The sequence below is a fragment of the Mustela nigripes genome, chromosome 13 (assembly GCF_022355385.1).
Source record: "Mustela nigripes isolate SB6536 chromosome 13, MUSNIG.SB6536, whole genome shotgun sequence".
Taxonomy (NCBI): Eukaryota; Metazoa; Chordata; class Mammalia; order Carnivora; family Mustelidae; genus Mustela; species Mustela nigripes.
This window is the reverse complement of record NC_081569.1, coordinates 124,789,957-124,804,723: the sequence shown is the minus strand read 5'-3', so window position 1 is coordinate 124,804,723 and position 14,767 is coordinate 124,789,957. Positions and strand designations below refer to the sequence as shown.

General features: G+C 34.9%; 1 protein-coding gene across 1 annotated transcript in view; it reads right to left on the bottom strand.

Annotated features, from left to right (window-relative positions):
* Window positions 1-333: 333 nt before the first annotated feature.
* The window catches only part of GTF2A1 (general transcription factor IIA subunit 1), a 44,115-nt gene continuing 29,681 nt past the window's right edge, over window positions 334-14,767 (bottom strand). The window contains exon 9 of the mRNA XM_059373586.1: window positions 334-4,544. Coding sequence (XP_059229569.1) covers window positions 4,437-4,544 — 108 coding nt within the window. The 3' untranslated portion in view covers window positions 334-4,436. The remainder of the gene's footprint in view (window positions 4,545-14,767) is intronic.

Genomic DNA, 14,767 nt, shown 5'->3' with positions numbered 1-14,767 from the left:
CTATACTTTGGAGTAGAATTATTCCTTTATTACAATATGTTAATTATATCAATTTTTAGTTACATTTTTTTGGTGTGAACTTAGCCCAATTTAAAATCCTGTGTGCCTAGAAAATACAACTAATTCTTCTTAAAAGCTACTAAGAACTTGTAACAGTTTAATATTTAGATTTACATCTCACCCTATTTATTTTGCAGGTAGAGGATTTAATGATACCCTTTTCTTTTGTGATGTGGAACTTAACAATGTAAAAGCAATTTCCTTTCTAAACTGTATAGTTTTATTAGTTATCTATATAACAGTCTTATACACTAGTAAGCAAAGCAAGCAACATTACTTTTTTAAATAACATCTTTAATTAAAGTTTTTGCAAAGGTAAAATATTAAACTTAAAATAGGTCTTAGTACATCAAAATACTAAGTTCTCTAATTGTATTCCAAGATGGTCTTTAAAACATAATATCCTGTATATCACAGAAGAGCAACCTTGATCTGCAATTGTACAGAATGAATTTTACAAACATAATAAATATATTTACGCCCTTACACATAACAGTATGTACAACAGCAGTTGACAATAGTAGCTCAGAACAGCGAAAGGATTAGCCCCTCCCCCAAAATTGTAGCCCTGACACATACTGGACCGATTTAAGGAAACTTGACTAAAATAGTAGTTACTAATTCAAAGCAGTTCTTCCCTTAAGAGAAGAAAAACATTTCTCTTGTTCCTCAAAATAATCACAAATATTAAGTTCGGTATGTTCTTCCTTAAATCATAAAAAATGACAAAAGATAGGCTAAGGCAGGTTTAAAAAGGGAATTATAAACTTCAGAATAATTTCCATAGCATAATAGATTAAAATGCAAAACTATTTAATATAAACTCATGAGGAACTATTTAAGCAACTATGTTTTAACCAATGAATTCAAAATCTGAAATAGCTGACTCAGACAGATAGATGGCAAACAGACATGAAATCAAATGAAAATGTACAAAGATGGATCAATAAAATATTCCATTGCACAAAAGTTCAAAAAGTTCAAGATGAAGTAATCTGAAAATATAGGAATTTTCTCAAGTGGAAGAAAATGCTAAGTTATAAAGGGAACTCCCAAGAGGAAATTATGTGTTTTCCTTACAAGGCATATTTACCTTTTGAAAAGAATGCTGACATTATTGCTATAAGGTAACCAAAAATTACTTAGAGGGAGACAACCCTTTTCTATTCCTCCATAAAAGCCAGAAAAAAAGAAAACCAAATCTTTGATTTTCAATATAGCAAAAGAAAATCTTTATACAAAAGCTATTATATTTTTATGTTCTTGCTAAAACCAAAATCTATTAGAATGTGCTCTTCAAGAACATATTTTAATCACTATACACACCACACAGATCCTGATATATTCCTAAGAATAACATCAAGGTGGCTTTGATTTTAAGAGAGGCAACAATATGTGATATGATGACATTTAATTAACAGAAAGAAATGTGAACATTTAAAAAATATAAAAGCCCAATATAAAGATCCCCCTCATATAACAGACATTTTACTCTAGGAACTAATTGCACATTAAAGTTGTTGTAGCCAAATGTGGCTCTCCACAGAAATTAAATGTGCTCTCAGGCAATTCAAATGGTCTGATTATCCAAACGACCACCAAAAAAGAGTACATATACTGAAAGGCACACATTTCCACACTTTACCTAGTAATTTTGTGTAAATTTTCCTTAGCACTGCTAACATTAATCTTTTTTTTTTGTAGTAAAAGGTGCCATCACCATCTGTGCAAATCTCAACAAATTCTCTTCTGAAACCTTTACTTATTTTCATAATACCAAGTCTGAACTATTTTCCCTCTTTGAATAAACATGTTATTTTTATTTTAAAATTCTGAAAGTGGGAATCCTTGCCTTTTTCAAAGGAATGACATTTTATAGAACCTAATGAAATGATTTGTTAAATACAATGTAAAAGCATGATTAAGAATTCAAGTACAGTAAAAGATAAGCAAGTGGCATTCTTATAGCAAGCCACTATAATAAAACCAAAACATTCTATCTGATTAAAAAGGAACACGATGCAGTAATATATTAAGAGCACAATTTGGTATGCAGTGTTGTTTGGACCGGTTTTCAGAATTTTCACAGGTAAAAGAAAAGCATTTGCCAAGTATGCCATAATTAATATGCAATACACAGGTGCAAATACAAATGATTATTTCCTGCTTCAAAATAACCCTAGTGAGTCACTCTGAAAGCAGTGGTTGTTCATGTTTGAAAATAACGTTATAAAAACAGGCCTGTATACAATTCTACTATGAATACAAATGTTTGTCTACATAGAAGGCCCAAAACATGAGCTGTGTATCATATAGTAATTCAAGGTTCAGTAGCAGAAGAACTACAACAAGCCAAAGGGTTTCAATAAACATTGCAGCACTGCTAAACTTTTATAGGTAGTTCAGGTGGTTGACTTCTTCATTGGGTAAATACAAACCTATTAGCAACTAACTGAAGGACAACTGAAAAACAGGACTTCTGTGATTTCACTCCCTCCCTTCTCTTCTCCCAGATTCATTAACAAAAACAAACAAAAAACCTGTGTGTGCTTTGAGTAGTGGGGTAAACAAACAAACCTCCCCTCCAAAAAAACTAAATTAATATAGTAAAAAATAAAACCGTATTACACCAGTTAATGGTATCTAAATAAAACCTAACTACTAGCATGCTAGAAACCATCATTTACACCAAAGTTCAGAACATAAGTTAAAGGGACCAAGTTGCTATGTGGGGTGGGAAGTAGGGAAAAAAAAAAAAAAATTAGCCTTTTTAAGAAGTTTAAAGATTTCTGTTAAAAAAAAACAACATATAACAGCTCACAGTTTTTCTTTGCAATGTAAAGTGTTTCTGTTATTTCTGGAAATACCAAAGGCAAATAAAAGGAAGACAAAAATGGAAGACTTTAAAAAAAAAAAAAAGCAATGTACAAGTATCTTAAACACACGTTAATTTTGTCAAGATAGACCATGAAAAAGAATCAGTTATAAGAAAACACAGATGAAGTGTTCCTACAGTTCTCCCAGGCAACTAGTTCATACAGAACACAGCACTGCCATATTGTTCTTTAGAGGCTCTTACAGAATACAGAGCTGTGCATTCTTAATATACATATTACATTTCTATTATTCTTAATATACAAGTCAAATTTCTATGCTTTCTTCTCGATGTGCAAACTGGAGCCCATGCCTACATTACCAATGGCCTGGAAGGGCCACCAAATGAAAGAGAGGTAAATATGTACTTAGTGGCCCACCCCCTTTAACCCCAAAATTTCTCCCTCAAATTACCAAGTTGCAATTAAAAAAATTTGTTCAATTAGAATAGTTTTTAAATTCTTCACTAGTAAACACAAGAAACTTTTATAATTACTAAACTGTTTTAAAAAAAATCCAGGTCCTCACTACCCACTGCTTCAGTCAATGCACAGAATGTTATCTGAATGTCTGTTTAGCTTAAAGATTAAACACATATATAAGCATATACTTCAGCCCAACAGGAAAAAATCTGTATCTATTCTTATGTATGTAATTTCAGCTAGATGGTACCTCTGTGAAATAAAACTGTATTCCTGAGGAGCCATCCTGGGGTTTCTTCATAAGGAATGGGACTAAAAGAAACAAGCATTTTTGGTAAGGAAACCAAAGTTGTCATTTTAATTCTGTTTAACTCAATGAGGCCCAAGTCTTTAAATTAAGTTATATTTAATGAGTACAAAACCTAATTAAAATAAATAACCATTCCTGGGTCAAATTGTCTCCAAACTGTGATTACTGATTACTTCCTTTAACTCTTAAAGAGATGTTTCATAAAGCAGGGAAGAAGAGGTATATATTACTGAGGGAGAATAGCTAGTAAAAATATTTAAGACCTATAATGAGAGTTCTAAGTTGTTTCCTTATACAAGTGATAAAATTCAACACCATAATTCTTACCCTTTTGTAAAAAGATCACACGCAATTTTTACCAAATATAACCACATACGATACGCAGTTTCAGTTCAATCTATCAAAAGGGAATTTTCTTCAGTTCGTTCCAAGTTTCCTCTGATTGAACCCAAGTTGAAGGAAGGAATATAGACAAAGCTTTACATGCTAATTACTGGTGGCAGGTACCTGTATTTAAAATCAACAGTTATGGTTTTCCAAAACCCCAACCTCCCCCACCCCAACAACCCCAGGTGCTACAGTTCCATGGCTTGCCAGTTAGTAGTGTCTATGTTGTCAAGGTCTCTTTGTTCCAGTAGCTTTGATTCTACTGCACTTTTCTGACATGCAGAAGTTAAGTTTTGGTTGGTGTATGTCCCAAGTTTCAAACTGTCCACTTTAATTTTTTTTAAGTTTCTTTGTTTTATTTATAAAAGAAAAGAACCAACTCTTCACCATTCTGCATCTCCAATGGCTTTGGAAAATATATAATCTCTTCCATTAAGATTCATAATGCCATCCTTGAGATGAAATTTCCACTTGTTTTTACTTCTGTGTATCTAAATAAATAAAAAAAAGAATGTAAAAGATACATTCAAAAGACAAAGCAAACAAAAAAACCCATTAATACACCAAAAAAATCTGTCTTATACATTACTACATTTATATTCTTTTAATTGATAATTGACATGTAACATTAGTTATAGCAGCACGATTCAGTATTTATATATATTACAAAATGATCATAAGTCCAGTTAATAACTATCACCATAATACAGTTACAAATTTTTTTCTTGTGATGAGAATTTCCAGTATATAACATGTCATTAACTACAGTCATTATGCTGTGTATCACATCCCTATAACTTATTTTATAACTTCCAAGTTTATACCTTTGACCCCCTTCACACATTTGCCCCAATCTACCCTCTGGACTCTAATAACCACCAATCTGTTCTCTGTGTCTATGAGTTTGGTTTTTGCTTCATTGTTTTTGGTTTTTTTGGCCTGGTTTATTGTAGAATTCACATACAAAAGTAAGGTCGTATGATATTTGTCTTTCTTTCTCCTGTTCCACTTAGAATAATGCCTCAAGGTCCACCCATGTTGTCACAGATGACAAGCTTGCTTTCTTTTTTATGGCTGAATATTACATCATGTGTATATAAATATATATCACATTTTCTTTATCATTCATCCACTAATGGACCTTAGGTTGCCTCCATGTCTTGGCTATGGTAAATAATGCTGCAATGAACATGGGAGGGCAGAAATCTTTCAGAGTTAGTGTTCTCCTTTGAATAACCATTAAGAAAGCAGAATTACTGAATTATATGGTAGTTCTATTTTGGATTTTCAAGGAAACTCCACACAGGTTTCCACAGTGGCTATACAAATTTACATTCCTACCAAAAGTGTCTAAGGGCTTCCACTTCTCTACAACCATATGTAACACTTGTTAACTTCTTATTTTGGGGGGAACAGTCATTCTGACAGGTATGAGCTGATATTTTATTGTGGTTCTAATTTGTATTTTCCTAACAAACAGTAATGTTGAGTACCTTTTCATGTACCTGTTGGCTATTTTATGTCTTCTTTGGAAAATGTTCAGTTCTGCCCATTTTTTAAACTGAATTGCTTATTTGCTATTGTGTTGTATGAGTTCTCCATACATTTTGGCTATTTACTCCTTATCAGATATGTGATTTGCAAATATTTTCTATTCCGTAGGTTGCCTTTTCATTTTCTATTTCCGTAGGTTGATGGTCCCCTTTGCTGCGCAGAAGCTTTATAGTTTAATGTAGTCCTGTTTATTTTTGCTTGTGTTGCCTTTGCTTTTGGTGCCAAATCTAAAAAAATTATGACCAAGACCCATGCCAAGGAGCTTAATCCCTGTTTTCTTCTACTTTTATGGTTTCAGATATTTTTTTTTTTTAAGGTTTTATTTATTTGACAGAGAAACGAGAGAGGGAACGTAAACTGGGGGGTAGGATAGGGAGAAGGAGGTCCCCCCCGAGCAGGGAGCCCAATGCAGGACTAAATCTCAGGACCCTGGCATCACAACCTGAGCCCAAGGCAGACACCTAACAACTGAGCCACCCGGGAGCCCCATGGTTTCAGATCTTACATTAAAGTCTTTAATCCAGGCGGCACCTGGGTGGCTCAGTGGGTTAAGCCTCTGCCTTCTGCTCAGGTCATGATCCCAGGATCCTGGGATGGAGCCCTGCAGCGGGTTCTCTGCTCAGCAGGAAGCCTGCTTCCCCGCCTCCCCCACTTTGTCTGCCTCTTTGACTACTTGTGATCTCTGTCAAATAAATAAATAAAATCTTTTTAAAGTCTTTACTCCATCTTGAGTTGACTTTTGTGTATGTCATAAGATAGTGGTCTAGTTTCATTGCTTTGCATGTGATTGTCCAGTTTTCCCAAAACCACTTATTGAAATGATTGTTGTTTCCATTGTATATTCTTAGCTCCTTTGTTGTAAATCAATTGAATACATATGTCTGGGAACATTTCTGGGTTCTTTTCTGTTCCATGGATCTGCATGTCTGACATTATGCTAATACATACTGTTTTGATTCTTACAGCTTTGTAATGTAGTATAAAATCAGAAAGCATGATGCCTCTCTCTCTTAAGATTGCTTTGGCTATTCAGGGTCTTTTGAATTTTGGAATTATTTGTTCCAGTTCTGTGAAAAATGCCACTGACATTTTGATAGGGATTACACTGAAAATGCTGAATCTGTTTAACACTTTAAGTAGTATGGACACTTTAACAATATTAATTCTTTCAATCAATGAACACAAAATATTTTTCCATTTGTTTCTTCTTCAATTTCCTTCATCAATATCTTAAGTTTTCATTGCACACATGTTTCATCTGCTTGGTTAAATTTATTCCAAGGCATTTTATTCTTTTTGATACAATAAATGGAATTAACTTCCCCTTCTGATTGTTTATCAGCATATAGAAATGCAACATATTTTGTATACTGATTTTGTATCCTCCAATTTTATTGTATTTGTTTATTACTTAACAGTTTTTTGGTAGTCTTCAGGATCTTCTGTATGTAATACTTGGTCTTCCATAAATAGTGACAGTTTTACTTCTTCCTTTATAATTTAATTTGGATGCTTTTTATTTCTTTTTCTTGCATAACTGTTCTGGCTAGAATTTCTAATACCATTACACAATGGAATACTATGCAGCCATCAAAAGAAATGAAATCTTGCCATTTGCGATGACATGGGTGGAACTAGAGGGTATCATGCTTAGCGAAATAAGCGGAGAAAGACAACTATTATATGATCTCCCTGATATGAGGAAGTGGAGATGCTACAGGGGGGGGGTTAAGGGGGTAGAAGAATAAATGAAACAAGATAGGATTGGGAGGGAAACAAAGCATAAGTGACTCTTAATCTCACAAAACAAACTGAGGGTTGCTGGGGGAAAAGGGGTTGGGGGAAGGGGGGTAGGGTTATGGACATTGGGGAGGGTATGTGCTATGGTGAGTGCTGTCAAATATGTAAACCTGGTGATTCACATACCTGTACCCCAGGGGATAAAAATATGTTATATGTTTATAAAAAATAAAAAATTTAATTAAAAAAAAAGAATTTCTAATACCATGTTGAAAATGGCAAGAATAAGCATTCTTGTCTTGTTCCCGATCTCAGAGGAAAAGCTTTCAGCTTTTCTTCTTTGACTGTGTTACTTGTAGCTTTGTCATGTATGTCCTTTATTATGTCGAGGTATATACGTTCCTTCTGATACTTTTTTGAGTTTTTATCATAAACGGATGCTGAATTCTGCCATATGCTTTTTCGGCATCTACTGAGATTATCATAAGGTTTTTATCCTTCATTTTGTTAATGGGGTCAGTTGCCACATTGATTTGTGTATGCTGAATCATCCTTAGATCCCCTGAAACAAATTCCACTTCGTCATGGTCATGGTGTATGATCATCTTAACATATTTATAGCTGAATTCAGTTTGCTAATGTTTTGCTGAGGATTTTGGCAACTGTGTTCATCAGGAATATTGGCCTTCTGATTTTCTTTCCTTGTGGTGTCTTTCTCTGGTTTAGGTGTCAGGTTTAATACTGACCTTATAAAAGGAGTTTAGAAGTATTCCCACCTCTTCTATTTTTTGGAAAAGTTTGAGAAGGACTAGTATTAATTCTTCTTGAAGAATTTCTTCTTTATCCTCTTAGAGTTCACTAAAAACTATCTGGTTTCATGATGGTGTGCTGGAAGGCTTTTATTAGGAATTTATCCATTTCTTCTAGGTTGTCCAATTTCTTGGCGTATAACTGTTCACAGTTGTCTTGTGATTCTTTGTATTTTTGTGATATGTTATAACAACTCCTTTTCACCTCTGATTTTGAGTCTTAACCTTTTTTTTTCTTGGTGAGTCTAACTAGAGGTATGTCAATTTTCTTTTTCTTTTCAAAGAACCAGCTCTTAGTTTCACTGATCTTCTCTATTATCTTTTTAGTCTCTATTTCATTTATCTTCACTCTGATCTTTATGTCCTCTCTTCTACTAACTTTGAACTTCATTTGTTCTTTTTCTAGTTCTCTGAGATATAAAATTAGGCTGATATTTCTTGTTTCTTGACATAGGCATTTATCTCTATTCCCTCCTAAGAGCGCTTTTACTACATCTTATGAGTTTTGGTATGCTCTATTTCCATTTTCATTTGTCTCAAGATTTGTTTTCCTCTTTTGATTTCTTCTTTCACTCAATGATTGTAGAGTAGCATGCTGTTTAATCTCCAAATATCTGTAAATGTCCCAATTTTTTTCTTGTAATAGATTTCTAGTTTCATACCATTGTGGCTGGCCAAACTGGTGTGACCTTTTTTTTTCCCCCAAGATTGACTGACTGATAGAGAGAGAGAGAGAGAGACAGAGAGAGAGCGCGCGCACGCGCACACACAACCAAGGAGAGCAGCAGGCAGAGGGAGAGAGAGAAGAAGCAGGATCGCCATTTAACAGGGAGCCTGATTCGGGGCTCAATCCTAGGACTTTGGGATCATGACCTGAACCGAAAGGAAGAAACAACCAACTGAGCCACCAAGGTGCCCCCAAACTGGTTTCTTAATAAAGTAAAATCTGAAAAAAACAGGGCGCCTGGGTGGCTCAGTGGGTTAAGCCGCTGCCTTCGGCTCGGGTCATGATCTCAGGGTCCTGGGATCGAGTCCCGTATCGGGCTCTCTGCTCAGCAGGGAGCCTGCTTCCTCCTCTCTCTCTCTCTCTGCCTGCCTCTCTGCCTACTTGTGATCTGTGTCTGTCAGATAAATAAATAAAATCTTTAAAAAAAAAAAAAATCTGAAAAAAACAAAAACAAAAAACACCAAACCACCAGCCTATTCACTCATTAGGTGAGTTTTTAAAGAAATAAATATATCTACAATTAATATTATTTTACAGCTCTTAATACTTGTATTCATTAATAACAAATTTCTCTGCTAAGTATCTTATCTTTGCCAGCTTTATATATACATGTGTCCCTTTTTCCACAGGAAATTTTCTACTAGCAAACTTTTAAAATAGGATAACCTTTGTTTTCTCTGATGCTTCTAGACCACGGTTTTGCCTTTTCTCTGTAACTCCTTTTATATCTACACCATGTAACCTTGGGCTTTTCTTCATTCTTATCTAGACTACTGGGACACTATCCTCAATACTGGAATCATGTTTACAACCATTCTCTTCCTCACACAGAGTAACAATTTCCATATTGCTAACTCTTCTGATACTATGGTCAAACAGTATTAATATCCATACTAATATTAGTATTTCTAACCTCTAATTACTTTATCTCTAATTCTACTTTAGTTGTCTACAGAACATCTGGCAACTGTTTTCTCGATGGCCACCAAATTATCTTCTAGTTTACCACATCAATAGCCTCTTGTTACCTGATTTATTACAGTAACTTTCCAACTCCAGGCTTCACGTTCAACTTTCTTCCAATCTGCTTATAAATACTGTTGCCACAAGCACAGTTCTAACCAATCATCTCCACTTAACTATTTCTATTTCTAAATGACCTGGTAATAACTCACCTTCCAAGCTTATTTCCTACTTCCACATTCCTCAAAGACTGTATTTCAATCAAAAGAAGTATCCCATTTCTACAAATTCAATTCCTACTTCAGGATCCACCTCAAAAACACTGCTGTGTTCTCCTCAAAGCGTTCCTTAATCACATCAGCTAAAAGTAGTCTCCCCTAATAATTTTCAGTGTCATTCCCAAACACATTTCTAGTATCATTTCTAAGTATATACAAATATGAAGAATTTCTTCTATCAAAGTAAAACCGCTTATAGTTTCCTCAAGACCTAACATGGAACATTATATGTGGCAGTATTTAACAAATACATCTGAGGGAATGCTGATCATCTGGTCACTTACAGATTTCAAAAACTATGTCCATCTGCAATTATGCCAAAAGGGTAAGGGCAGTGTTCAAATAGCACCAGATCCTGGGCACTCCCCTCCTTACCTTCATTTATAGTTTTTAGTTGTTTGCAATTCATAGACTGAAGGAGAAAAGGAGTTATAAAAGTTAATCAACTGGGGTGCCTGGGTGGCTCAGTGGGTTAAAGTCTCTGCTTTCGGCTCAAGTCATCATCCCAGGGTCCTGGGATGGAGCCCTGAATCGGGCTCTCTGCTCAGCAGGGAGCCTGCTTCCTCCTCTCTCTCTGTCTGCCTCTGTGCCTACTTGTGATCTCTGTCTGTCAAATAAATAAATAAATCTTAAAAAAAAAAAAAAAAAAGTTAATCAACTGAAATGACCTTTCTTCCCTTTCCCGATAAATCCCTTGCATCATTCAATTTTCAGCTTAAGCTCCCTATTTTCCAAGAAGGACCCATGGTTCTCCCTCTTCTCTGATCTAAAGGGACTTCAAAATCAAGCAGCTTTTATTTTCAAAAAAAGATAATCATAGCTTAGAGAGGTTCAATGAACTGACCAGGAATATTTTGCTAGTAAGTAAGTGGCAAACATGATTCTCAAACACAAGACACTTTTGACTAAATCAGGCCATTTCATATAAAAATCCAAAAATGCTCACTATGATAGATATTGTCTGAACATCCTTGCATAAAATTCCATGGTCTACCCTCCCAATACAAACATCTCCATGGCATATTCTTGGCAAGCTGTCATCCAATTTCTGCTTCAGTATGATTAGACACGGGGGACAAAGAATTGCAAATTAAGTTATTCCACTCTGGGCCTATTCTAAGTCTTTCATACTTTACCCCTTATTGAAATCTGCTTCCTCCAAGCTTCCACTCACTGATCCTAGCTCTATCTTCTGGGCTTAATTTAAAAAAAAAAAAAGAAGAAGAAGAAGAAAGGAAGAAAATCATACACTTAATGTATTTGAAAACTACTCCCAAACTTTTCCTCTACATCACTGAATTAAGCTATATACACATTTAATATTTATCACATTTGTCTTTTTATTACAAGAAAATAGAGCAAAATAAAGTTAAAATAGCAGTTACGGCAGAAACTCTCATGTTAAGTGGTCTTGTATTTCTGGTCTAAGAATACACTATGTAGATAAGATGTTAAACCTAACATCTTAAGATGAATGATTTGAATATCCAACAGATGAATGATTTGAATATTTAAATCCAATGATTTGAATATCTGTTGGATATTCAAGTCTGAGACTTATCATGCTCAGAACTAATCACTCTCCTCACCCAAACATGCTCCATCTTCAGTCTTTCCCATCTGAGTTGATGGCATCTCCATTCTTCCTCCTGGTTCCTCATCAAAAAATCCTGGAATCATTCTTGATTCCTCTTTTTCTTTTCTACCACTTATCAAGAAGAGTCAGAAAATCCTGCTCACTCTTCCTTCAAAACACATCCAAGATTCAGCGCTTCTCACCACTTTGAGTACTATCCCCCTAGCCTAAGTCACCATTATCTCTCATTTGGACTACCACAGTATCTTAGTCTTCTTGTCTCAACTCTGCTTCCTCGGCACAGTCCACTCTCACCAAAGTAGGCAAGGTAATCTTTTTAGAATTAAAATGTAAGTGACACTACATCTATTTGAAACCCTCCAATTTGCTCATAAGAGGCCATGTCCTCACAAACTTTCATACACCTGCCCCACTTACCTCTGACTTAATCTACTAACTATACCCCTTCCCCTGCAACCCCAGTCCAACCACTCTCACCTCCATGCCACTGCTCACACACAACAGCTAGGCTTTGTTACCAGATAATGACAAGGCTAACTCTCCTCAAGGCTTTGTTCAAATGTCATCCATTCAAAAGATTTAACAAGACTAACCTTCTAACCTTTTAAAAACTCTAACCTGAATCCTTTCCTACCAATTATCAGCTTCTAACATACCACAATTATTTATTTATTACATTTTAGCATCCATCTCCCTTAACTAAACTTCCCAATGGCAAGGATTGCTTTAATTTGTTTACTAGTGTTTCTCAACCTCCTAGCACAGCATCCTGGTACACCAAAGACATTCTATTTATTGAATGAAAAGACTTCCGTCTCCTTTTTTTCTCTGACTCTCTAGGAAGAAAGTAGGAACTATCCAAAAGTGGGCAAATTTATTTCCAGCATGAACTGAGTGACTGCAACTTGAAAGACAACAGGATTATATAAGCAAAAAAGTGATGAGAAGCCAGGAAAAAGAAATTCCCCAGACAAGTAAAGACACTGATCACATTCTTCTGTATTGACAACTTGCTAAAAGCAACAAGCTAAAAGCTTCAGGATCAAACAGTCTGTATACTCAGCACTTCAAAAGAAAAGGCCCTTAAATTTCCTAATGACAAACATATTAAGTAAAATTGCCAATAAATAAGACTGAAGCCTCAACACCTGATGCCATCAGTACTTATCTATCATAATAAGGGAGAACTCTGCTTTATTATTAGGTTTAACTATAATTTTTATTTGATTGGCAACATAAACTTCATTATTCTTTCTATAAGTTTCTAAAATTGACTCGTTGAAATTCTAAAGTTTAGTCTTCAAAAATAAAATCCTAAAATTCAAGTTGGCTCAAACCACTTCCAACCCCATTTTAATCATTCATAGAACACTAGCATTCTTTATTATTGACTAAAACATCAGGCCAAGCCCTCAAGAACTCATTTGATTCTAAAAATTAGATCTTTGTAAACTTTAAAATTGTTTATTGCTCAACACACTACTTAAAGCTATTTTCAATTTCTGTCTCAAACATTAAATTGTCTCTAGGAGCAAAACCAACTAATTTTAACATTTAAAATATTGTATGTACAATTTGTACCAGAGAATACAACCATTCTTACATTATGAAAATACTTAGAAGTATATTCTTCAGTCTAGCTAAGGTAAAGGACTCTACTGCCTGATAAATCTGACATCTTCTCATCATGAAACTGTGTTCTAATTTGGTTACATGAGGTCTCTTTGAGATTTCCTGACAATATAAGGTATTTTCCTAACTATTTTAACACTAATACTCTTCCACTACACAATAACAAAAAATTACATTTATTGGGGAGCCTGGGTGGCTCAGTGGGTTAAAGCCTCTGTCTTCAGCTCAAGTCCTGATCCCAGGGTCCTGGGATCGAGCCCCGCATTGGGCTCTCTACTCAGCAGGGAGCCTGCTTCCCCATTTCTCTCTCTGCCTGCCTCTGCCTACTTGTGATCTCTGTCAAATAAATAAAAATCTTAAAAAAAAAATTACATTTATTATAATGTCCCTGGTGTAATTAAGAATGCTCACCCAAAAGTCACACAGTACAAAAGCAAATGCCCTGATAATTCTGTTTATGAATGACTTCACTGCTTTATTCTGTAATCTCACTGCAAGTAACTGGCTTTATTTCTCCTTTTCATTTCAAAATGATAAAACTGTTTTGACATTTCCCTCCATATATGTTTCCAGTAAGTATGGCTATTCATATGCAGTAAGGATGACTACTTATAAGATTCATTTCTATAAAAGCAACACAAATGTAAAATTTTCATTACTTATAAAGGAAACTCATGCAAGGCACAATTTTGCATGATCATGACTACAGCTCCAGTGCCTGGCGTATGCAGACACTTAGTAAGTATTTGTTTAGTGAATGAGTATGCTTATAAACAAAAGCCCAATTGCTTCTATTAAGGTTTTCCTCATTTGGTAAAAACCACTGTTGAAATTAAATTATAAATGCAATATAATTTGTGGACTTATTAGAAATTTCATGAGCATAGATCATTTTATTCCGAATTAATGTTTCAATAATTAACAAAATTTCAACAATAATGCTAATAACTGTAACAAAAAAACGCTTGGCAAGTAGCAACCTTTTGAAGAATTAGGAAAACAAGAATTCAACAGTTAATTCTCACAGATCTAGTTTAAAAATACCTGAGGCTATAAAAAATACAGCAAAGCTAAACAATTTTAAAAATGATTTTTAGTAAAAACATATTTGTTAGTTAGCAGTCCTGTTTACTGCCCTAGTTTTTTCCTTAGTAATAAAAAAGTGACAGGATTCAATTAAAGCCGTTTAGTTTGGAGGCAGTTGAAACTAAAGGAAAAACTGGTGGGGCGCCTGGGTGGCTCAGTGGGTTAAGCCGCTGCCTTCGGCTCAGGTCATGATCTCAGGGTCCTGGGATCGAGTCCCGCATCGGGCTCTCTGCTCGGCAGGGAGCCTGCTTCCCTCTCTCTCTGCCTGCCTCTCCATCTACTTGTGATTTCTCTCTGTCAAATAAATAAATAAAATCTTTAAAAAAAT